The sequence below is a fragment of the Neoarius graeffei genome, chromosome 9 (assembly GCF_027579695.1).
Source record: "Neoarius graeffei isolate fNeoGra1 chromosome 9, fNeoGra1.pri, whole genome shotgun sequence".
Taxonomy (NCBI): Eukaryota; Metazoa; Chordata; class Actinopteri; order Siluriformes; family Ariidae; genus Neoarius; species Neoarius graeffei.
In genome coordinates, this window is record NC_083577.1 from 41,253,787 (window position 1) to 41,277,759 (window position 23,973).

Consider the following 23,973-nt stretch of genomic DNA (forward strand, 5'->3'; position numbering starts at 1 on the left):
CTCTTTGGCTAGAATGCAGAATAGTGGGCCCAAAACATCTGGGTTTTTCCGGTCATGTGACGAAAGATGTCAAGTGAGATCTCAGACAGGCTCCGTTGCTAAGGCCGAATTAGAAATGGGTGAAGTACACGAATATATGGAGTTCTCCATTTTTTTTATTTTTACCTTTCAATTTTGGGTTGGGGATTCTCCCCCAAAGTAAACACAACCATATTTTTCACAAACATCCGGGGTTTTTTCCGGTCATGTGACTCGAGATGTCAGGCGAGATCTCAGACAGGCTCCGTTGCTAAGGCCGAATTAGAAATGGGTGAAGTACATGAATATACAGAGTTGGGGTAGGGTTAAGGCCAATTTATGCTGACAACCCAGTCCTCGCAGATGGCGTCGCAGATAGCGTCTGCGAAGCCTCCCCCCCCTTCGCAGACGCTCTGCGCGCACCTCCCAAAAATTGTGACCACCGCAGACAGCGTCGCAGACAAGAGGGCTCTGATTGGTCCACTCTACATCCGCTGTACATGCACTTCCGCTTCCTTACTTTCCCGGTTTGTTTTGTTTTCACGACCGCCATTTTTAAAAACAAAAGCGAAGATGGAGCAGCATGAAGAGCGGTTGATCAAGGAAGTGAGGAAGTACGTACATCTATATGACTCCAGTTCTAGTCATTATAAGCATAATTATAAGTAACCGGAGGATAAACACTCCACTAACCACACCCACCAACTACTCCTAGCGATTTCGTGACTTTGCGCCCCCTTGCATTGTGGCGGTGAATAACATCGCACACGCCTATTACTCCCCGCTCAACGATAAATTACAACTGTCTGCGAAAAGCTGTCTGCGAAAAGCTATCTGCGAAAGCCTTGTCGCAAGGGCATGCAGTGGCCCTTAGGGTTAAAAACCGTTTTTTCCGGTTATGTGACGCGAGATGTCGGGCGAGATCTCAGACGGTCTCGTTCAAAATGGCGACTGGAAAAACAAGATCTTACTTGGGTCCGCTATTCTGCAGTAGCTCCCTCTCTTTTGACATTTTTACACCAATGTATAAGAATTTGTGTACATTTCTTTATTTTGAACAAGTTGTTCCGGATTCATTTGAGTTCTTCGGTGCACAGAAGCTTATTGTCCTGCTTCCTGTCCTCTGTTCTTTCTTTTACAGGGAAAAGAAGAATGTGCTTTGTTCATTTTGGAGAAACTTCCAGATGCTTCCCTTGTCAATGCCACAAACTCTGCGCTCCAGACGTGAGTGTGTTTAGCTGAGTCCTTGGAAAGCAAAGTTTGCAGTCGCAGTTCGATTCGAGAGTCCATTCTTATTGTTGGATATCTGTTTCCTGTCTGTCTCTCAGTCCTCTCCACCTTGCAGCTCACAGTGGGCTGAAGCAGACGGTGCAGGAGCTGCTGTCTCGCGGTGCCAGTGTGCAGCTTTTGGATGAGAACGGTGCGTCTCCCTGAACCTGCCTCCGCAGCGCATGCTTGCCTGCTTGTTCATAATGAATTCTGGTGGTCATTCTGTGTTTCGTGTGACTGCTCTCCATCTGTGCTATGAAGCTTTAAAAAAAAGCCTAGTGCCAAAGCGATGTGCCCTTTTGCAAATCTTTGACCTTCTCCTCAACCCTGTCTGATTGTCCGCCTGGCTGTGTATTAATGGAATGCCGCTCTCTCCCACCCACTGTATCATATCCCATCGCCTCTGTCCCTCTCTTGTCCCCCTTTCTGGCTGTCTGTCCGTCTCCCTGTTTCTCTCCCTTCTTCAGGTCTCACTCCCGCTCTGGCTTGTGCTCCTAGCAAGGAGGTTGCTGAGTGCCTGGCTCTCATTCTGGCTACCATGATGCCTTTTTGCTCCCCTTGCAGCTCCGACGCTCCCTCTCCAGGCACCCTGTTGAGATCTTTTCCTCACCAAGCCAAAGGCCGTCAGGCTCCACGCAGCCCCAGAGATCCTTCCGGCGCGTCCAGCGAGGGCACGACCACCGAGAACGACTCTGACTCGGAGACCTTTTGACCTCTGGAGTCCCTTCTGGAGTCCTTATCCTTTCCACCTCTAGAGTTCTCACAGCACTTAACCTAGCGGACCTCCCAGAAGCTGTACGAACCTCCTTGTGGAGGAATTGGAGATTCTGAAGGCTGGTCTATGCTTCATGTAGCCATATGATTACGAAGGATGACGTTAAGATCATGAAAACAACAGTTTCATCCTTCTCTAAGATCCTAGCAGCTCTTATTGACGTAGCCTACCAGCTATCGCTGTAAAGTAGAACGCCATTTGTTAGATTGATATTTTAGCGTTGAAGAGCTCATTGGCTTGAAAAGCATAAATTAGCCTTTACAAGCACATCGGTACACTTCCTGTGTAATTCTGGTTACACAGAGACTTTTTAAAGCCATTTTATAATTCCTATTACTTACTTGATCCATAAAACAGATGGTGTAGATGTTTTGTTGATTTGAGTTAATGGATAAATTTGCCAAATATTGACTCAGCAAAACCACTCTTAGGGTACGCTGTATGTAGTATGGGTTACAGCTTCTTGTGCACTCTTTGCCAGCACAAACCCCAGACAAGCACAATGTCAAGTTTCATATGTTGTTACTAAACAGTTGTTACTAACCGGTCCTAACTTCCAGTCATTTTAGTTTGGATCAAGGCCCAGGGATGTTGTTTCCAAACGGGATTGCAAACTACTGCCACAGACTGATTGGGATTCTATATGTATGTTTAAATACTTATGGAAAAAAAATTTGGACTAGAAATGTGCAAGCACATTTGCAATCTAGACTGCGATAACTGTGTGTAAATGAATTTTAATTAGACTTGATAGATGCAATGACCAAATGGTCCTGAATAGTCTATTACAATACAGAAAGCTTATGAAGGTCTATATTTAAACCTAATGCTCGGGGAGTGTTGCTCTGTCACTTTTCTAATCATTTACACTGACAGTATTACAGTGAAAATAATTCCACAGGGCCAAGTAAGAACAACTGCCACACACTCGTGTCTAAAGAGTGTTTATTAATAAAAGAAAACGGTACTAAAATTTGTCTGCGCTTGCATATCTGGAGGTAGAGGGGCTGGTTTAGGGGTTGAACAAAGAACCAGACGGAAATGGCTCACTCTTTTTAGATTTCCGCTTCGTATTTTGTTCTACCTATATGTCTATTTCTCCAAATCCAGTCAAGTTTCGGCTACTAGCGAACGTGTAACTGCAGTCAGGCTTAGTGGAGGAAAGTTACGTTTGTTCACCTTTAATGTTTATTAATCTGAACCAGTTGCTGGAATTGGATCAGATGGTGCTAAATTTTTGGCCTTTAGTGATTCTTGAAATTTGATAGTTGAAATTGACCAAAACATTCTGTAAGATTAGGGAAGTTTTGTTTGTTTGTCCCCCCCCCCAACATTCTGATCATTTTTGTCCACAATGCGCCAGCTTGTCCAGTGCCTTGTTTTGTTTTTGAAAATGTGAAAAGGGGATTTGATGCATTTTGGTGGTTGATTCTTACTGTACTCCTGTGTTTTCAATATATTAAGGTGTGTGCGCGCAACGCAATATGTCTGACAATGTTGGCTACATTCCGAGCACATTCTGTATTTTGGCTCATGAGAATCAATACACAAGAATTGCACATAAATGTTGTCTAACAAAAGCACGTGACTAACTGTTTTTCTTCATATGGCTTGGAGACGTAGCGAGCTGAACGATGCACAGAAGTGAAATCTATCAGTATTATGCCAGACGAAGACTGAGCTTTGCCAATCATGACAATCCTATTGTGCGTCACATGTTCCTCATGCAGTATGAAATGCTGTTGGCCAGCTAAACATTCTTTTCTATAAACTGTATCCTTATAAAATGTTTTGTGTGTGTTGTGACTTTTTCCTCTCTCTGTTTTCCAACGATAGTTTCTGGATTCTTTATCACAAAGTTACCGTTTTATCAGGTCTACCTAACATGCTAGTCTACACGTAGTGCATTTCACAAGTATTCACCCTCACCGCAACCCGTCAACTTTTCCACATAATGTCATCTTACAACATGGAAGTGAAATGGACTTTACGTTAATTTAGCAGACACTCCATCCATCCAAAGCAGCCTGGGGAGTACTTGGGGGTTAGGTGCCTTGCTCAAGGGCACGTTAGCCATTCCTGCTGGTCCGGGGAATCAAACTGGTGACCTTTTGGTCCCAAAGCTGCTTAACCATTAGGCCTTTGGCTTCCCTAATTGATGTCACGAGTCGACACAAAATGACCCATAATGTTGAAGTGGGGGTAAAATTAATATCGTCTGCTACATTACTTATAAATAAAAACAAAAGTTATGAATGCACAAATATTCATCCCAGTTGGTGTGAAGCACCTAAATACAGGAAGTAGCATAATTATTTGAACAAAGTCCACCTGTGTGTTCCTCTTGGTCACTTCTTTGACAATTTGCCCTTCTTACTTTCGCAGGGTCTAAACAAAATTGTGGTGCATTCTTTCCATTTATAAAGAATTAATTTAATATTACTCTATGACGTTAAAAATGCAGGATATTTTTTATAACCAGACCCTGACTGATACGTCTCCAGAACTTTGTCTTGGACTTGTTCTGATAGCCCCTTGTTCATCATGATGCTGTTTGCTTACGGAAATTAAAAAAAAAAAAATCTCTGTGACTTTGATCGTGGCATGGTTGTTGGCACCAGATGTGCTTTTTTTTCATAAACTGCTGATCTCTTTAAATTTTCATTACACAACAGTCTCTAGAGTTTACAAAGAATGGCGTGAAAAACAAACACAAAAAAAATCCCGTGTGCATTGGGTCTGCAGGCTGAAATGCCTTATTGAGAGAGAGATCAGAGGAGAAAGACCAGACTGGTCTGAGCTGACAGGAAGTCTACAGTAAACCCCCCCCCCAAAAAAAAGCACTCTTTACAACCACAGTGAACAGAAAAGCATCTCAGAACACACATCAACCCTTGAGGTGGACGGGCCACAACAGATCATCACATCAGGTTCCTTTCCTGTCAACCAAGAACAAGAATCTGAGGCCATCATGGGCACAGACTCACTCAAACTGGCCTGAGTTTCCCAAAAGCATCATAGCACAAAGATCATCGTTAAATTGTAGAGTGAGCAGCACAATGAACATTCTCTCTCCTAGTTAAGATGCTCTTAGTGTTGAGGCTTTTGGGAAACCCACCCCTGAACAGTTGAAGACTGGAAAAAGGCTAGGTCAGCTGTGTGAGCCTGTGCCCAATATAGAGTTAGTTTCCTGTTCTTAGCTGGCAGGAGTAAAATCCAATGTGGTTTTCTAGCCCATTCACTTCAAGGTTTGATGTGTTGTGCTTTTCTGCTCACCACGGTTGTAAAGAGTGATTATACGAGTTGGTATATCCTTTCTGGCAACTCAACCCAATCTGGCCATTTTCCTCTGACCTCAATTATTAACAAGGAGTTTCCACCCACAGAACTATCACTCACTCAATGCTTTTCGCACCATTGTGTATCAACTCTAGAGTCTAGAGACTGTTGTATGTGAAAACTCCAGGAGATCAGCAGTTTCTGAAATACTCAAATCAGCCCATCTGCCTCAAACCAACACCCATACTACAGTTTAAGTTGCAGAGATAATTTTTCTTCAATTTGATGTTCGATATGAATATTAACAGACGCTCTTGACCCTGTATCTGCATGATTTTGTTTTGCATCGACTGCTGTCGCATGATTAACTGATTAGAAAACTGCAGAAATGTGCAGGTGTACAGACATTCCTAATAAAGTGGATGGTGAGGGTATGTAGATATTTTAATCTGAATTAAGTCCATTGAACAGTTTACACGTGTGCAGAGGTGGACAGTAACGAAGTACATTTACTTGAGTATTATTTGTTTTGGAAACTTATGACTTCAACTTCACTACATTTGAAAGGCAAATTTCACTCCACTACATTTCTATCAAGGTCCTCGTTACTATGAAGCAGCTTTGAAAGTGGATTTTTTTTCCTTTTCTTTTCTAAAATGTGATTGATTTTTTTTTGTCAGCTGACACTGAGACAGCCGATCAGTAATCACTAGGGTCACGTCACGTCCATAGACTGTATAAAATCAAGATCAAGGATTTCTCCACAGCATAATTTGAACACGATCAGTTAACGGCAAAATGGAAGGAGGCGGCTCTTCTGGGGAATACACGCACCCAGGGCCCATACCTAGAACCCATGATTCAGTTTTCTGAAAGGAATAAAGATTCGTTTCATTTTAAATGTTTGCTGAAAATGAACCACATCACAGCCTACAAAAACTCACCATCCAACCTGCGGAAGCATATTGAAGTATATAAACATTTTATTCCAAGAGAAAGCTCGCAATGAAGTTGTCGTCTGTGCTTTTAGAGCTAGCGATAACGCTGCAATAGCTATGCAGTCTGGTTAGTCAAATTACTTTCTATGGATTTGCCCACCAAGTTGCCATCGCCTTGTCCACGGCTAACATTAACATATAGCTAGTTAACGTGGACACTGTTAGTTAGCATGTAAAAATGGAGTTACGCTAACGTTAACTTATCTGAAGTTCTTTCAGAAATATGTTTTAGCATAATCTTGCCAAATAAACAGAATGTAGAAATCTCTCTTTTCTAGTAGTATTAGCTACCCAATATGGTTTCGAGTTTGCTAGCATGTCAGGTGGAGCTTCACTGATTAGCTAGCTTAATGTTAAACCACCATGATGCACAGCATGCGTTCATTTTGTGAATTCACATTTCTGTCTTTGGTAACAGCATTAGGTTTTCTAAGTGTTGTGGCAATAATACAACGTGTTGACAGAAAATTTAATTTTAATACTTGAATAGTTTTAAAAGCAAGTACTTTAACTCAAGTAAAAATTTGACTGGAGAACTTTCACTTGTATCGGAGTAACATTTAACCAGTGCGATCTGTACTCTGACTTAAGGAATGAAGTTGAGTACTTTGTCCACCTCTGAGTGGGGGTGAATATTTATGCAAGGCACTGGATAGAATTCCTGACTGTAGCCCAGCTATTGCTAGGAATTATTTTTTCAGGGGAAAAAGTACCACCACTGACCGGATATTCAGATATATGGTGGTATAGCCAGATATCTGGATGGTTAGGCGTATGAAGGCATCAGGTGCAGCAGTGGTCTTATCGACCCTCTGCAATGATGAGCTGGGTAGGAGAACTGGTAAAACATACCACTTAATAAATATACCAAACAAAATTCAACGAGATCTTAAACACCACCATGTCCTTATATGCGTTTGAATTTCCTGGAAATAGCTTTACAACTCAGGTGATACAATTAATTTGTTAAAATGCATGTCTGCTTGTAATAATTCACATTTTATTATAATAATAATAATAATAGACTGGTAGACCATCTTGATGCTCTGATTAAAGTTGCAATATATAAAAGTTATTCCACCAAAGACCCCAAAAATGTTAATAATCTTTAATTACATAATCTCTGTACATTTATGAAAGTTTTACATTATCCATAGTTTAGATTATTAATATATAAATACATAAACAGCATTACAGGGTATCTAGCTTGTTAATTCATTTCAGTGCGACAGCGCTTAAAGGTCTTTTTGAACCTTGGTCACCTTTTATTTTTACATTTCTACTGAAATGTGCACTGCGCAGCATCCTGCTGTGCTTTACTGTGCATATGGATTAAAAAAAAACAAACAAAAAAACAACCTATACTCTGAACTTCTTTCTCCAGTTCTCCATGTGCTTCCTGCTGTCCACCTGAGCAGGACTTTATTTTATTAAAAAAAAAAAAAAAAAAAGAGAGAAGGTTTCCAGTCAGTCAGTGTGGATTGTCCATTGTAAAATCCAGTGCAGTTTCAGCAGTTCACGCCCAGTCCGGTCCAGTGGTCAGGGACCATAAGGAAGTACTTGTCCATGGCTTCACAGAAGCGGGCGCGGTACAGCTCTGGGGAAACTACTGTGGGCATTTTACCTGCGGAGCAGCAAGAGCACAGCACGGCATATCAAGCAAAGATTCAGGAACAATTACAGTGTAGTGGAGGTTTATATACTATTCTGTTTATGGGCTACAGTTACGTAACCAGTCAAAAGTTTGTGCACAACGACATGAGTTCAGAGATTTTTCTGTAGGTTGACTACATTGCAGAACAATACTGAAGACATCAAAACTATGAAATAACACATGGAACATATAGATTTCTGTGGTAAACAGAAAATGTGTTAAAAACAAAATACTAGTGCATCTCAAACAAATTAGAATATTGTGTAAAAGGTAAACTTTCATATATTCTATATTCATTACATGTAAAGTGAAATATTTCAAACCTTTTTTTGTTTTAATTTTGATGATTATGGCTTATAGCTCATGAAAATCAGAAATCCAGTATCTCAAATTATTAGAATATTTCCTAAGATCAATCAAAAAAAGGATTTAAAAATACAGAAATGTCCAATTTCTGAAAAGTGTGTTATTTATACACTCAATACTTGGTTGGGGCTCCTTTACAACAAATTACTGCATCAATGCGGCATGGAATGGAGATTTTTTAAAATATATTTCATTCTATCCACATATGAGCAATCACGTGCTCTGAATAGCTACTCTACTACTAGGCTATCAGCTTATATACCGTGAGTACAGAAAAACAAAACGGTGGAACATGTTGCTGAACCGACCAAGGACGAAATTAAAACTCTACTCAAAAACAAAACTCCCAAAGTTAAAGTATTTAAAAGAAATAGAAATAGCTAAAAGAATATTAGTTTATCCCCCCCCCCCCCCCCATCACCTGCTCCACACTCCAGCCCAGTTGGTGGCGGTAATGCACTTTTAAGTTGGTTTGCCAACCACCAAAAAACCCTTAAAAAAATAAAAATAAATAAATAAATAAATAAATAAAAAGGTTTGATGGTCAGAACGTATCTCCCCCCCCCAAGAATTATTATAGCATTTTCCACAAATTGCTACTGTCATTTTGCCGGTTTTCTTTACATTCTAAGCAGAAATTTTGTCAGACGTTTTGCATAAAAGTTTTTATTTATCGAATTTGCAAAAAATAAAATTGCTCTGTTTCCAAAATCCAATGAATGTGGATAGAATAAAGCAGTTATTCCACTCACTCATATCGTACATGGCTTATAGCCGACTTGCACTACGCGCCTCGCTGGCTCATGTACGACTCAATTTTGTGGAATAACAAATATTTTATTTATATACACATTACAAACTAAATACTGTCGATTTTACAACAAATCCACATTTCATTTCAAATTTTGTCATTAAACATAATATATAATAAGCAGTCCACAGAACTCTAACCTTGTCCGCCGAGAATCCCCGTTGACTTGACCACCATCTCGAGCTTTTTATCCCACGTGAACGTCCGGATGTAATCTAAAAACAGAACAGAACAGGTCATGCTGTCTACGTCACGAGCTCCTCATGTTGGGAATAAATAAATAAAAAGCCCACCACAACCACTGTGTCACTCTGATGACGTACCTATAATGCCCACGACAAGCTGGTCAGAAGCGTCGTCTCGACCCACCAGCAGTGAGTAGTCGATGATGAGGTGACTGGAAAGGAAGTAGGCGTCTCTGTGGATGGCGGCACGCAGGATGGCCTTGCAGTGTGATCGGATGTAGAGTGGATTATCATGCACCAGTTTGAGCAGGTTCTCGTCCAGCAGCACCACCTCACAGCTCTCCTTCCCCTGCTCCATCTTCACGTTCCGGTTCCTCAGGGAGCCCTTTAGGTCAAACACCTGGGAAAGTACAAATGACAGCGATCTAGTGTGAAGCTCCGAGCATGATAATTACATGGCTATCTGACTGGAGAGACAATGATGAGACTGCATCAACAACAATAAAATAATACTGAGTAATACTGACTGGCTTTGAGCGGTACATCAGATATATTCCATTCAGCTAGTACGATATTGAATGAGTCAAAGGCGAGTAGCTGAATGGAATATATCTGATATACCATGGAGAAAAAAAAAAAAGCCAGCCAATATTATTATTATTATTATACATACACATTCCTTTCAGGTTTTCAACGCGCTTTTCTCTTTCAAAATGTTCTCAAAATCTTCCGTATTTAATGAAGCAAACCTGGCGGCCATGTTTGCTTACAAATTGTCACAGTTACTCGCTAGCATGGAAGATTTGTATCTCCGATGTGTGACGTCATGTTGTCTTGACAGCCATGCAATATCGTAAACCATATTCAACACTCATTGTCCGTTGGGTAGAGTGACGTAATACACACAGGATAAGCGATATGCTAACAATATTGCATGCTATCAAACCAAATGAATGAAACCTGCTAGTAGGGAATAGAACACGTTTTTATTCCATTGAAAAAAAAAAAAAAAGTGTCCTGTATGTATAATTATTTATAGTGAACATGACAATATAAAACATTCATTCCTTTGCAGAGGCAAAATACATCAGTCCCTTAGACTATCTGACAGTAGAGGTCACTGAGGAGCCAAGCAGCTTAATCTTGGCCTCACACACCTGCGCCATCTTGCGTCCATAGAAGAGGTTCTCCATCACGAGCAGATCAAGCTTCTTCTCGGTGTTGTTCTGCGAGTTCTTGTAGCCAATACGGTAAACTCCCAGGATCTTCGCGAGTGCTGTAGGGCGCTGAGAACAGGAAGTGGAAAGATGGGAGAGAAACTGATTGTAGTCCAAATACATCCAAGAACACTGAACTAATTAACTATAGTGTATATGTTTAATCAAATGGCAGACACATTTATTTGCCCTTTCTAGATTAGTCTAACAAGCTAGAAGTGTAGGGAGCCAATCAGATTGCAGCTTTCAAGATACTGAAATTTGTGGCCAGCTAAGTACGCAAATGATATATATCATTCTTCAGGCCATGAAGTGAGGATGAGACTAATTCGATATTAAACTGAATCTTGGGTACCTTCTGTTGAACTGCACCAGTGATGTAGGTGAAGTAGTGTGGGGCAAAATCCAGGAAGGACAGGACTTCCAGCCTGGGCATCTGCTTTAAAATAAACCGGTCGTCTGGAGGACAGAAGAAAGAACTTCAGCCAGTTAGCACTTCGGCTGCTAAATTACACTACAACGGTTACAACCTGCATCTTTTGATCTCCTGAACAGATGCATCGTAACTACAATACTGTAACTACTCTCAGGTTTCCTCACACATCCCAGAAACATGCCAGTAGGTGGACTGGCTAACAAACTGCCCCCATTTGCGAACAGTGTGTGTGTGAATCCCAGGATTCCCTGACCAGGATAAAGTGATTACTGAAAGCGATTGAGAAAGTGGCACCTAATAACCTTCAAACTGAAGGACAGCCCCATTTCAGAGTCTTACTCACATTTTGTTAATTTTAGACACATCTGATGTCTACATGGTAGCTGTTTTTCTGTTGCACAATGACTAGTGTGCTTCTATTCTTGGGTTTCAGTCATGTGACTTTTTTTTTTCCCTTTAGCAATTTCACTTCCAGTAAAACAGCTGGTGGTTTAGCAAACCAAAATGGCTGCCGTGGTGCAAACAACTTGCGATAACTTACCTGAGTATGCTTGTAATCTAGAAGCCACTGCTTGATCTATTCAGAAGATTGCTATGTGCAATGGAATCGACCCAGACAGTCTGGGAAAGAAGGATTTGTCATACGATCTCAAAAACTACCCTTCAGTCAAGTTCCCTGACATCTTGAACTATCTGGTGTTGCAGACGTCCTTCTACACCGCAAAACAGATTAAAGCGTGGAAGAGTATGGAGGATTACAACTTTTTTCTAAGTGGCTGGGTAAAGGACCTCACTATCAAGTCAATGCCAAATGAGTCCTGTATTGTTTTTGCCCGTGTAAGCGTGTTTTTTTTTTTTTAAGCTTTTTGTTTGCATCTTTACAACGAAGCGCTGCAAGTTGAAGTGTAAACAAACAACGGTTGGCTTGATTCTCACTTGTGTCGGCTCTTATCTCGCAGGTAAATCAATCAATCATTCACAAAGATCATCAGAAACCCCTTTAAAGACCTGGATCTTAGTTAAACAGGACGGAGAAGTGATCACGGTGCACTGTAACTGTATGGCTGGGTAAGAATTTTGTTGCGACCTTCATGCATATGGACTTTATTATTCGTGGTTGTTTTGATCGTGTGCACTTGTTGAAAAGACCGCTAGGACACCCTGTTAAAGAAAGCAAGACACGTGTTGTTTTCAGTATGGCGGCCATCGAGTGAGGAGGAAACAAAGAAACAGCTGGGGACTTTAGCGCTTCGTGACTAAAAAAAAAAAAAAGTACCGTGAAATAACGACACATAGCAAGAAAAGTACTTGGAAACCACTAAGGCCGTAGCTGAGAGGGAGATACAAACCCTTCAGGTGATCACTACAAACTCGAGCATGCTTCAACTCGGCTCCCTTCGATTTCAGCGAGAGGTTCAAAAGCCACTTTTCTCCACGTCTTTTTGTGAAATCCTGTTCATTCACCCTTTTTTTTTTATTAGTTCACGGGAAACCCTGAAGAAACTTATCAGTTTCACAGTTTGATTGATTTGATTCGAACAACCGAAAACAATGCAAATTTTTTCATGCGAGCAATGCACCTTCTCCGTACAAACGCTTTGCCAACTGAGCTTTGGTAGACCATCAGCTAAAGGTTTGAATAACTAATGAGGCGGATGTGACGTCATGTGAAACCCAAGAATATGTAAAAATCAGCTCATCCAGTGTCAAAGAACAATGCAGCGAGTTCACAGCTGCTCATGTTCAGCTAGTGTTGCTCTGATCGACAGGGCGGGAGGAAATCCATCCTTCACACCCTGTGAGCAGAGCTAATTATGCTTTCTTGGACTCTCAGAAATAGACAGCTACGGCATTATCACAATGAACTTGCAATCACAGAATGACATGCTGAAACCCTAAACAAGACTTGAAGAACTCGCAAAAAACACCCAAGGATTGCTTGTTTTGAATTTCCGAGATTCACCTTCAGTGGCGTAGAAGACTGCTCCTGATTTGCCCCCTTGAGCCTGCCAGTTGACACAATGAGAGAGCGAACGAACAAAATCTTCCTCTGTGCTCTCCATCACTTCCTCCCTCATCTTATGGAACTCCTCGGCGTAGTAGATGCGGCAGTAGAACTTTGCACTGGCATCTGAGAACTCTGCAGAGAAAACACCGTGCAGACACAGACACACACACACACACACACGAGCTCAGACTTTCCCCCCTTCAGTCACAGAAGCTATTAATTGACATTATTTGAATGGAAAATTCCAGTCAGGTGAATCTTCTGGAAATCCACGCAATGCTAGTTTTTAAGGGTTATCCTGTCTGGTCATGGAGATAAAAGTTCAAATTATACTCTGATTAATGTAGCATTCCTGATTTAAAAAAAAAAAAAAAAAGCTGAAATGTTTCTGTTCAGACCTGTAAAAAGATCTCTCTCATTAAAAAACTGAGAAGTAGGCCTACTGTTTCCACATTGTTGGCACACAAAGGAACTAGAACTCCTCCGAAATCCTAAATTAGGGAACAGGAAAATACTAACTTCGTTAAAAATGAATGAAAGCTGTTTAGGATCAGGTTATGTAACTAAAAAAATAAACAAATAATGATTTAAAAAAACAGGCTTTTTTTTTTTTATTTGAGAGGGTGTGTGTTACAGTGATTTAATCACAGGTATGGGTGCTCTTGGGCACGATGAAAAGCAGAGGGGATTAAAACCTCTTACTGTTTTTCTAAAATGGTGACAAAAACAATATGATCAAATCCAGTTACATATTTGCAATAAAAACAAATCATCTGACAAACAATACTGCGGTTCATTGGCTTTGTACCTGTACGCTGCACAATGACAAAGTTGAATCTAATCTAATGTAATGCAGTTTGTTAACTAAAAGCTTTGGTTAATGAGCAAGATAATGGGCAAAGATTAGGGTTTTCAACAGACAGATGAATAATTACGTGTAATAGTTTTGTTCATGGCGGCACGGTGGTGTAGTGGTTAGCGCTGTCGCCTCACAGCAAGAAGGTCCTGGGTTCGAGCCCTGGGGCCGGCGAGGGCCTTTCTGTGTGGAGTTTGCATGTTCTCCCCGTGTCCGCGTGGGTTTCCTCCGGGTGCTCCGGTTTCCCCCACAGTCCAAAGACATGCAGGTTAGGTTAACTGGTGACTCTAAATTGACCGTAGGTGTGAATGTGAATGGTTGTCTGTGTCTATGTGTCAGCCCTGTGATGACCTGGCGACTTGTCCAGGGTGTACCCCGCCTTTCGCCCGTAGTCAGCTGGGATAGGCTCCAGCTTGCCTGCGACCCTGTAGAAGGATAAAGCGGCTAGAGATAATGAGATGAGTTTTGTTCATTGGTTTAAAAACTGGAGAAGCCATGGCCTAATGGTTAGAGAAGCAGCTTTGGGATCAGAAGGTCACTGGTTTGATTCCCTGGACCAGCAGGAATGGCTGAAGTGCTCTTGAACAAGGCACCTTACTCCCAAATGTTCTCCAAGCTGCTCTGGATAAAGGCCTCTGCATGCTCTTGCGACAAGGCTTTCGCAGATAGCTTTTCGCAGACAGTTGTAATTTATCGTTGAGCGGGGAGTAATAGGCGTGCGCGATGTTATTCACTGGCACAACGCAAGGGGGCGCGAAGTCATGAAATCACTAGGAGTAGTTGGTGGGTGTGGTTAGTGGAGTGTTTATCCTCCGGTTACTTATAATGACTAGAACTGGAGTCGTATAGATGTACGTACTTCCTCACTTCCTCGATCAACCGCTCTTCGTGCTGCTCCATCTTCGCTCGTGTTTTTAAAAATGGCGGTCGTGAAAACAAAACAAACCGGGAAAGTAGGGAAGCGGAAGTGCGTGTACAGCGGATGTAGAGTGGACCAATCAGAGTCCTCTTGTCTGCGATGCTGTCTGAGAGGCTTCTGCGGTGGTCACAATTTTTGGGAGGTGCGCGCAGAGCGTCTGCGAAGGTGCGGGGGCTACGCAGACATTGTCTGCGACGCTATCTGCGAGGACTGGGTTGTCAGCATAAATTGGCCTTAAGTGTGTGTCTGCTAAATGCCTGTGATGTAATGAGTACATCTTAGTCTGTGACCAATGAGATATTTGCCGGGGCCTAATGGTTAGAGAAGCAGCTTTGGGACCAAAAGATCGCTGGTTCAATTCCCTGAACCAGCAGGATTGTTGAGCAAAAGCACCTAACCCCAACCCTAACAGCTCCCAGCATGTTGTATGTCACACTGGATTTAGCATCTGCTAAATGGCATTAATATAATGCAATGTAAAAAACTTCAACATTAATACAACACACAATAATTTATGATATTGTCCCAGCGGTGCATATGCTGAGGATTTTACAGTGACTGACCCAGCCAATCAGATTTTAGCGCTGAAAATATCCATTTTATAATTTCCTTTTACTCCGTTCAAATTTCTGACCAACTATTTCCTTCACACTTACGCAATTCAATGTGTGGATTCCCAGTCTGCTTCTTCTGTTTGTCACCACTCTCAGGCTCCTCTGTGAGAACAAGGAAAGAATCATGTTCTAAACCGAGACGTTTCAAACTCTGAGAAATCCAGCGGCTGACTCAGTGTTTCATTTACTCACTGGGTGGGTCAGTGTCGATGCTGCTGCGGCCAAGCTGAGAGGTGCTGCCATCGGTGACCTTAGCAGGGCTGTTCTTTACCTTGTTCTCTCCAGAACTGCATATATCAGAGAGGATGGGATCAGTGCAGGACTAGTCCCGCATCGCGCACGCGCACACAGTAACAATCCTACAATTCTAAGAGGATAAAAGTCATTTCATATAAGCGTATAGGCAGACCTGCTGGTTTGAGAGATCTCCTCTCCAGTGGCTTTCAGTGTCGTCTTTGAAAGGTCTTCAAGAGCAGTTTTATATTCTTTACAGCTAAAAGGGAAATAAATTTCATTAACTCTTAAAGAACAAACAGGAAGTGTCGGCGATGCAAGCGTGTATTGGATAAAAAGTGGCTTACCTCAGAGCGAAGGCAATGATGGAGCTCGGTTCTCTCTCGCACACAGCGATGGGGACACGCTCATGATCATACATGAGGTAGTGTTTATCTGGGTCACTAAAACAAAAGACAAGATATGGAATTACGCAATATGTAAGGAATAAACACTTCAGGACTTGCTGGAGCACATCACTCAATATAATAAAGGATTTTACTCCTCGCAGCAACTGGCTGGTGAGAATTAATTGATAGTTTATTAACAAAATGACATCACTTCACTCTTTTTATCCAATTTATTGCTCCTTACATTATCTTTCCAAAACATCACAGAAAACAACATTTATTCAATCAATTTATGTGGCGTGTCCACTACAAGTCTCTGCATTTAAAGTTGTTACTGTAAAAAATGGTATATTTAACAGTTATTCCATGAAATCGAGTCATATACGAGCGGATAACTGAAGCGCATAGCCACGTACGACGATATTGAGAAGAATAACTGTTTCATTATATCCACATTCCACTGGAGTTTAAGAAACGCAGCATTTTCATTTCTAGCAAATTTGATAAATCAAAACTTTACACAAAATGTCTGACAAAATCATTTCTGCTGAGGCAGACTTCTTAAAAACCTATCGATGGCTGCATGAATTGACTTTAGGTGTTTTTTTTGTTTGTTTGTTTTTTGTAGAAAGTGACTTCTTGCTGTCGTGCTGAGGTATAGATAGTTTTCACATGACGTCACAGAGTCGGGGATTCCCTGATGGCAGCCATCTTGGAGGGCAAGCTTACCGTACGGGTCACTGAGCACACATTGTAGCGCGCGAGTTACATTCATTTATATATTATTTACATTTATTTAAAGCTAGCAATGGTGCAAACTTCTTGTATTCACGGCTGTCGTAATAGGTCAGATGATGAAGTCAAGCGGAGCTTTTATGGAATTCCCACTGTACGGGAGCACGAAGGCGAGCAAACAAAGAAACTCAGCATACAAAGGAGAAATCTATGGCTTGCGAGAATCAACCGCAAGGATTATCAGCCTTCCAAACACAGCAAAGTCTGCTCCGATCATTTTATAAGTGGTAAGTTGTTTAAATAAACAATCAATTGTGTTTAAGTTTGTTTTTGGAAACCAAAACATCATGTGAACAATCTCTGGAGAATGCCTAACTGGAACCGCTGAGTGTAGGTTTACATTGTAATGTACATTTAATATCGCTCGTTTGTCACGTTTCTATTTGACACTTGTCACTTCACTCACGCAAGGGTCATTTTTGAAAAACATTTTAGGTCTATTCTGTAGCCCTGAGCGGTGTGCAGGACTGCGCAAACGTGCGCAGCTTCCCGATTTAAACTGTTTTTTTCTCATCCTTATACTTCCTGTTTCATGGACTGTAACGGATTTGCTTATTTAATAATTTTAATACAGAATTTACTTTGAAATTATAAATCAGACACTCCAACGCCGCACCCCAAAAAATCGGATCTGCGCGATTCAGGCGGCATCCGCCAAAAGGCGCGCTGTGAATATATAAAGTTGTTTATATCAGACAGCCTTTAAAGTTTGATGAAGTCAGTTTCAGGCTTTGGCAGCCCTGCGATAGTCACTTGAAAATGCATCTTTGTCCACTTCATAGGGGTCAATTCCCCCAATCAAGGCCAGTTTGAATGCATACCGTGAGATGTGTATCTATATATTTCTGTTTGCTTGATTTTGCCGACATTGATCTTTATTTTAGAAAACTGACTATATAACTTCATAAATTTGTCCGAGATAATGTAGGCAGTAGTGGCGATGGTCCGTTTTGTTTGCCCTCCAAGATGGCGGCTGGGGGGCGTTCCCCGGGATGCCGTGACGTCAGTGAAAACTATCTATAGAATAGCTTAGTTTAGACATTTATTTAATTCTTCTTCGGACATTTCAGTGATGTAATTTTCAAAAGTTGTTTGAGCTTTTGAACCAGTCTAAAAAAATTTCAACAAAATTTTAAAATGCTTAAAGATGAAGAGTGTAAATAAACCGGTGAAATGACAGGAGCAATTTGTGAAAAATGCTCGAACAACAATTTAGAAGAAGAAACAGCCTGTGTCACATGCACACTCAAGCACAGTGAAATTAGTTCTCTGCATTTAACCCATCATCTGAAGCAGTGAACACACACATGCACACACAAGTAAGCAATGAGCGCGCACACACATACCCAGAGCAGCGGGCAGCTATGCTACAGCACCCGGGGAGCAGCTGTGGGTTCGGTGCCTTGCTCAAAGGCACTTCAGCCCAAGGCTGCCCCATGTTAACCTAACCACATGTCTTTGGACTGTGGGGGAAACCGGAGCACCCGGAGGAAACCCACGCAGACACGGGGAGAACATGCAAATTCCACACAGAAAGGCCCTCGCCGGCCACTGGGTCCAAACTCAGAACCTTTTTGCTGTGAGGCGACAGCGCTAACCACTACACCACCATGCCGCCCAACAATTCTTGAAAAATTAAAAAGTTCTTACCATCAAATACTTTTATTCCATATTTTGTTGCTTTTTTGGGGGCTTTGTTTTTGAGTAGAGTTTTTATTTCGTCCTCGGTTGGTTCAGTAACACACGCCGCCAATTTTTTTCTCTACTCATGATATAAGAGCTGATATCCTAGTAGTAGAGTAGCCAATCAGACCGCACGATTGCTCATATCCAGTGAATGTGGATAGAATAAAATATATTAGAATAAGTGCATTAATATAAACCTTAGAGGTGGGAACTACCCTCTGAGCTGTGCCATTATAGAAAATTAATCAACCCCTTCTGACCAATCAGTATCAAGTATTCAACAGCGATATAGTATAAAGTACGTACAGAAAATGATAAAATGTAAGAAGATACTTACAAAGGTAAAAGAATAGGGTTATAACTGTTTCCTGGTAACAGGTTGGCCAGAATGGTTTTCATGGTGGTCTTCTCCTTCACTTGACTATCACTGGAGCCTTGCAGGTGGCTATCGAACACCTCTGAGAGGGACAGGAGGCAAACTGATGTTAAAGACGCTTTCATTCTATGACTCATGGACTACGATGTGTCTTCAGTGGGGACTATGCAGCTGATTTACGAAGAATAATTACTAAAATTAAGGTCATGTGCAAAGTAGAGGGAGGAAGCTACATATAAACTAGGGTTCTGCATGTATTCATCATGCATGTTCAGAACAGGAAGTTGGGGAAGAAAAAAAAAAAGAAGTCAAGACATAACGAAAGAATATTTAGAATAAGTTATTAATAGAATAGAATAAAAATGAAAGGAATGATAAATGATGAGCATTTCCAAAAATGTTAAACAATTTAGAAAAATTTACATTCAATTCAGGGTTTCTCAACATTATGACAACGATAAAGTTGCTGTGATATTTGATATGTTCCACAGGTGTGTGCTACTGTTGTCTCTCAACTGCATACAGTGCATACGGATTATAAAACTAACTCTGCCATGGTAATACAGAGGCACGACTTTAAAAGACATCATCTACTGAATTCTTGTAAAATGAACGCATTGACAATATAGTTTTCACCTGTAAGTAGAAATACCACACAATTCACATCAAAACAGACATGCTTGAAACAGGCAATTTTTCAGTCTGTTAATAAATCAGCCTCGACATTTTTATAGGTATTATCAAGTGTGAGTGTGCTTTTACATACAGGACCAGTCAAACGGTTGGACACACCTTCTAACAATGTTTTTTCTTTGTTTTTATTCATTAAAAGACACTTCATGTCTTAAAGTAATAATGGATGTCGTTTCTCTTTACTTAGTTGTTCGGTTCTTGATATAATATGGATTACTACAGCTGTGGAAAAGGGCTATTTACTCTATTATTATTATTATTTACTATTTACTGTTTGATCTCAAATGCATTAAAAAGGCAATAAATATTACACAAATTAACTTTTGACGAGACACCTGTTAACCGAAAAGCATTCCAGGTGACTACCTCATGAAGCTGGTTAAGATAATGCCAATAGCGTACAAAGCGTCATTAACGTAAACGGTGGCTACTTTGAAGAATCTAAAATATGAAACATTGTTTTTTAACACTTTTTTGTTCACCACATAATTCCATAGTTTGGATGTCTTCAGTGGTGTTCTACAAATGTAGAAAATAGTCAAAATACAGGAGAAAAAAAAAATCATCTATGAATGAGTAAGGGTGTACAAACTTTTGACTGGTACTAGAAGATAAAACTTTATTAATCCCGAGGGAAATTCTTGTGCCAGAAGAAGTCGCTCTATAAGAATACAGTACAAGTTAAAATAAACACACAAGCTGGAGAAAAAACAAAAACAAACAAAAGTACTAAGAACTGTGCAAGAAATAAATGCCTTAAAAAAATAAAATAAAAATAAAAAAACCCACCGTGCCTAATAGAACAGAAATGCTGTAACTTGTATAAGAGGAATAAAAAAATGCAAAAACTGGTGTCTCAATGATTAGCATTCTACTAGTAGAAATAAGTTATGTAAGATACCAACCTGATGGCGAAAGTAAATATTGCACATATGTCGAGGGAAAAAACAAAACAAAACAAACAAAAATATATATATCACATGGTGGTGTAAAAAACATTGTACATGACCACTCAGAATATTGCACGATACAGTGGTGCTTGAAAGTTTGTGAACCCTTTAGAATTTTCTAAATTTCTGCATAAATACGACCAAAAACAACATCAGATTTTCACACAAGTCCTAAAAGTAGATAAAGAGAACCCAGTTAAACAAATGAGACAAAAATATTATACTTGGTCATTTATTTATTGAGGAAAATGATCCAATATTACATATCTGTGAGTGCCAAAAGTATGTGAACCTCCAGGATTAGCAGTTAATTTGAAGGTGAAATTAGAGTCGGGTGTTTTCAATCAATGGGATGATAATCAGGTGTGAGCGGGCACCCTGTTTTATTTAAAGAACAGGGATCTATCAAAGTCTGATCTTCACAACACATGTTTGTGGAAGTGTATCATGGCACGAACAAAGGAGATTTCTGAGGACCTCAGAAAAAGCGTTGTTGATGCTCATCAGGCTGGAAAAGGTTACAAAACCATCTCTAAAGAGTTTGGACTCCACCAATCCACAATCAGACAGATTGTGTACAAATGGAGGAAATTCAAGACCACTGTTCCCCTCCCCAGGAGTGGTCGACCAATAAAGGGGACTCCAAGAGCAAGGTGTGTAATAGTCGGCGAGGTCACAAAGGACCCCAGGGTAACTTCTAAGCAACTGAAGGCCTCTCTCACATTGGCTAATGCTAATGTTCATGAGTCCACCATCAGGAGAACACTGAACAACAATGGTATGCATGGCAGGGTTGCAAGGAGAAAGTCACTGCTCTCCAAAAAGAACACTGCTGCTCGTCTGCAGTTTGCTAAAGATCACATGGACAAGCCAGAAGGCAATTGGAAAAATGTTTTGTGGATAGATGAGACCAAAATAGAACTTTTTGGTTTAAATGAGAAGCGTTATGTTTGGAGAAAGGAAAACACTGCATTCCAGCATAAGAACCTTATCCCATCTGTGAAACATGGTGGTGGTAGAATCATGGTTTGGGCCCATTTTGCTGCATCTGGGCCAGGACAGCTTGCCATCATTGATGGAACAACGAATTCTGAATTATACCAGCGAATTCTAAAGGAAAATCTCAGGACATCGGTCCATGAACTGAATCTCAAGAGAAGGTGGGTCATGCAGCAAGACAACGACCCTGAGCACACAAGTTGTTCTACCAAAGAATGGTTAAAGAAGAATAAAGTTAATGTTTTGGAATGGCCAAGTCAAAGTCCTGACCTTAATCCAATGGAAATGTTGTGGAAGGACCTGAAGTGAGCAGTTCATGTGAGGAAACCCACCAACATCCCAGAGTTGAAGCTGTTCTGTACGGAGGAATGGGCTAAAATTCCTCCAAGCCGGTGTGCAGGACTGATCAGCAGTTACTGGAAACGTTTAGTTGCAGTTATTGCTGCACAAGGGGGTCACACCAGATGCTGAAAGCAAAGGTTCACATACTTTTGCCACTCACAGATATGTAATATTGGATTGTGGGTGGTAAGAGAGAGCAACTGGGCTTGCTCTTCAAGCAAGTCCAGTTGCTCTCTTACCACCCACAGTTTACTATGACCTTGATGACTGAGAATCTTCACAGACATGTAATATTGGATCTTCTCAGCGAATTGTAACATTGGATCATTTTCCTCAATAAATAAATGACCAAGTATAATCTTTTTGTCTCATTTGTTTAACTGGGTTCTCTTTATCTACTTGTGTGAAAATCTGATGTTGTTTTAAGTCATATTTATGCAGAAATATAGAAAATTCTAAAGGGTTCACAAACTTTCAAGCACCACTGTATCGGTATTATTGTCATGATTGATCAAGTATTTAGTAAATCAGGGCCTGGGACCATGTCTGTATGTGCGTGTTTGTGAGTTTCACCTCCTTCAGAGTCCTGATCATGGAAGGAAGGACCTGACGTGAGGATCTCTGTGCTCTGATCGGCTGGTGACGGCAGGATAAAGGATAAGGATCCCGTACTTGCTGGCAGGGTGCTGAGGTGACGATCCTCTAATGCTGGAAAATAGAGCTCAGTCATCTGTACAAGACAATCAAAACGTACTAGCACGTTTTATATGTAAATTAGTGAACGAACTTACCTTTCTCACCATTCTGGACCACAGGGGAGGGGTTGCGGGGTGATGACTCCAAGACACTTGTCTGCCAATCAAAAAAAAAAAAAAAAAGCAGAACATATGGTATCCTATAATCTCTTTTCTAAAATCTTTTAGTATCTGTGTAAGTGTTGATATTGATTTGAAATTGAATAAAATGAGCATGACATTACAGGAAGTTCTCACCCAATTAAAATATTATGCCACTGTGCAAACATGTATGTCCTCAGAAACACAAGGACACACTGCATTATTCTAAAGATATTAACCTTGCTCTCATCGTTGGTGGGCTGTCTGTGTCTCCCAGGGCTGGGTGGAACAGACAAACGCTTCCTGCCCTTCTCCAGCTGGAAGAGGTCCTGCAGTCTGACACATAACCGAGGACATGTCACTGACAATTATATTCCAACACCTTACTCTAACCTTAATCTCAATACAGAAAAGTATACTTTTTGTTATTGTTTCAAATAACAGCACTTTTTTAATTTTTAAAGAAAACCAGGATCAGCCTAATTTCCCCATGGTCGTAGGGTTGCTTGATCCTCACAAAGGGTTAAAAACCTGCCTACCTTCAACACTAACCACACACTATTAGGAGAACCAGCACATTCATGCAGTTCTTCAAATCAGCAGTGTAGGCTGACACAAACTGGACAGTTGAAGACTGGAAATAGACCAGGCGATTTTTTATAATATACAGCACCAGTCAAAAGTTTGGACACACCAACGCACTCAAAGGTTCTTCTGTATTTTGATTATTTTCTACATTGTACAATACTGAAGACATCAAAACTATGAAATAGCATATGGAACATATATGGAATTATGTGGTAAACGAACAAAGTGTTTAAAAAACAAACAAACAAACAAACAAACAAAAAAAAACCACCCCCATTTCATATTTTAGATTCTTCAAAGTCACCAGCGTTTACCTTGATGACACTTTCCACACTACTGGCATTATCTTAACCAGCTTCATGGAGGTAGTCACCTGGAATGCTTTTCAATTAACAGTTGTGTCTCATCAAATGTTAATTACTGCAATTTCTTGCCTTCTTAAAGTGTTTGAGATCAAACAGTAAATAATAAATAGCCCTATTCCACAACTGTACGATAGTAATCCACATTATATCAGGAACCACGGTGGTGTAAGTGGTTAGCACGGTCGCCTCACAGTAAGAAGGTTCCGGGTTCAAACCCAGCAGCCGGTGAGGGCCTTTCTGTATGGAGTTTGCATGTTCTCCCTGTGTCTGCGTGGGTTTCTTCCGGGTGCTCTGGTTTCCCCCACAATCCAAAGA

At 40.8% G+C, this 23,973-nt stretch overlaps 2 protein-coding genes across 7 annotated transcripts in view; one reads left to right on the plus strand and one right to left on the minus strand.

Moving 5' to 3' along the window:
- ankrd44 (ankyrin repeat domain 44) overlaps window positions 1–3,849 on the plus strand; it is a 76,946-nt gene extending 73,097 nt beyond the window's left edge. The window contains exons 26-28 of one of the 2 annotated variants that reach the window (XM_060929513.1): window positions 1,160–1,242; window positions 1,347–1,438; window positions 1,755–3,849. In XM_060929513.1, the coding sequence (XP_060785496.1) occupies window positions 1,160–1,242; window positions 1,347–1,438; window positions 1,755–1,999 (420 nt within the window). In that variant the 3' untranslated portion in view covers window positions 2,000–3,849. The remainder of the gene's footprint in view (window positions 1–1,159; window positions 1,243–1,346; window positions 1,439–1,754) is intronic. The other variant, XM_060929512.1, reaches the window with a different exon arrangement.
- A 3,930-nt stretch (window positions 3,850–7,779) lies between these two features.
- pikfyve (phosphoinositide kinase, FYVE finger containing) overlaps window positions 7,780–23,973 on the minus strand; it is a 70,560-nt gene continuing 54,366 nt past the window's right edge. For all 5 annotated transcript variants that reach the window (XM_060929517.1, XM_060929519.1, XM_060929515.1 and 2 more), the window contains 14 exons: window positions 22,945–23,041; window positions 22,661–22,721; window positions 22,443–22,577; window positions 18,847–18,967; window positions 15,987–16,082; window positions 15,815–15,898; window positions 15,598–15,692; window positions 15,448–15,507; window positions 12,972–13,148; window positions 10,928–11,031; window positions 10,513–10,641; window positions 9,494–9,755; window positions 9,311–9,385; window positions 7,780–7,963 (listed from right to left, as the gene is read on the minus strand). In XM_060929517.1, coding sequence (XP_060785500.1) covers window positions 7,848–7,963; window positions 9,311–9,385; window positions 9,494–9,755; window positions 10,513–10,641; window positions 10,928–11,031; window positions 12,972–13,148; window positions 15,448–15,507; window positions 15,598–15,692; window positions 15,815–15,898; window positions 15,987–16,082; window positions 18,847–18,967; window positions 22,443–22,577; window positions 22,661–22,721; window positions 22,945–23,041 — 1,612 coding nt within the window. In that variant the 3' untranslated portion in view covers window positions 7,780–7,847. The remainder of the gene's footprint in view (window positions 7,964–9,310; window positions 9,386–9,493; window positions 9,756–10,512; window positions 10,642–10,927; window positions 11,032–12,971; window positions 13,149–15,447; window positions 15,508–15,597; window positions 15,693–15,814; window positions 15,899–15,986; window positions 16,083–18,846; window positions 18,968–22,442; window positions 22,578–22,660; window positions 22,722–22,944; window positions 23,042–23,973) is intronic.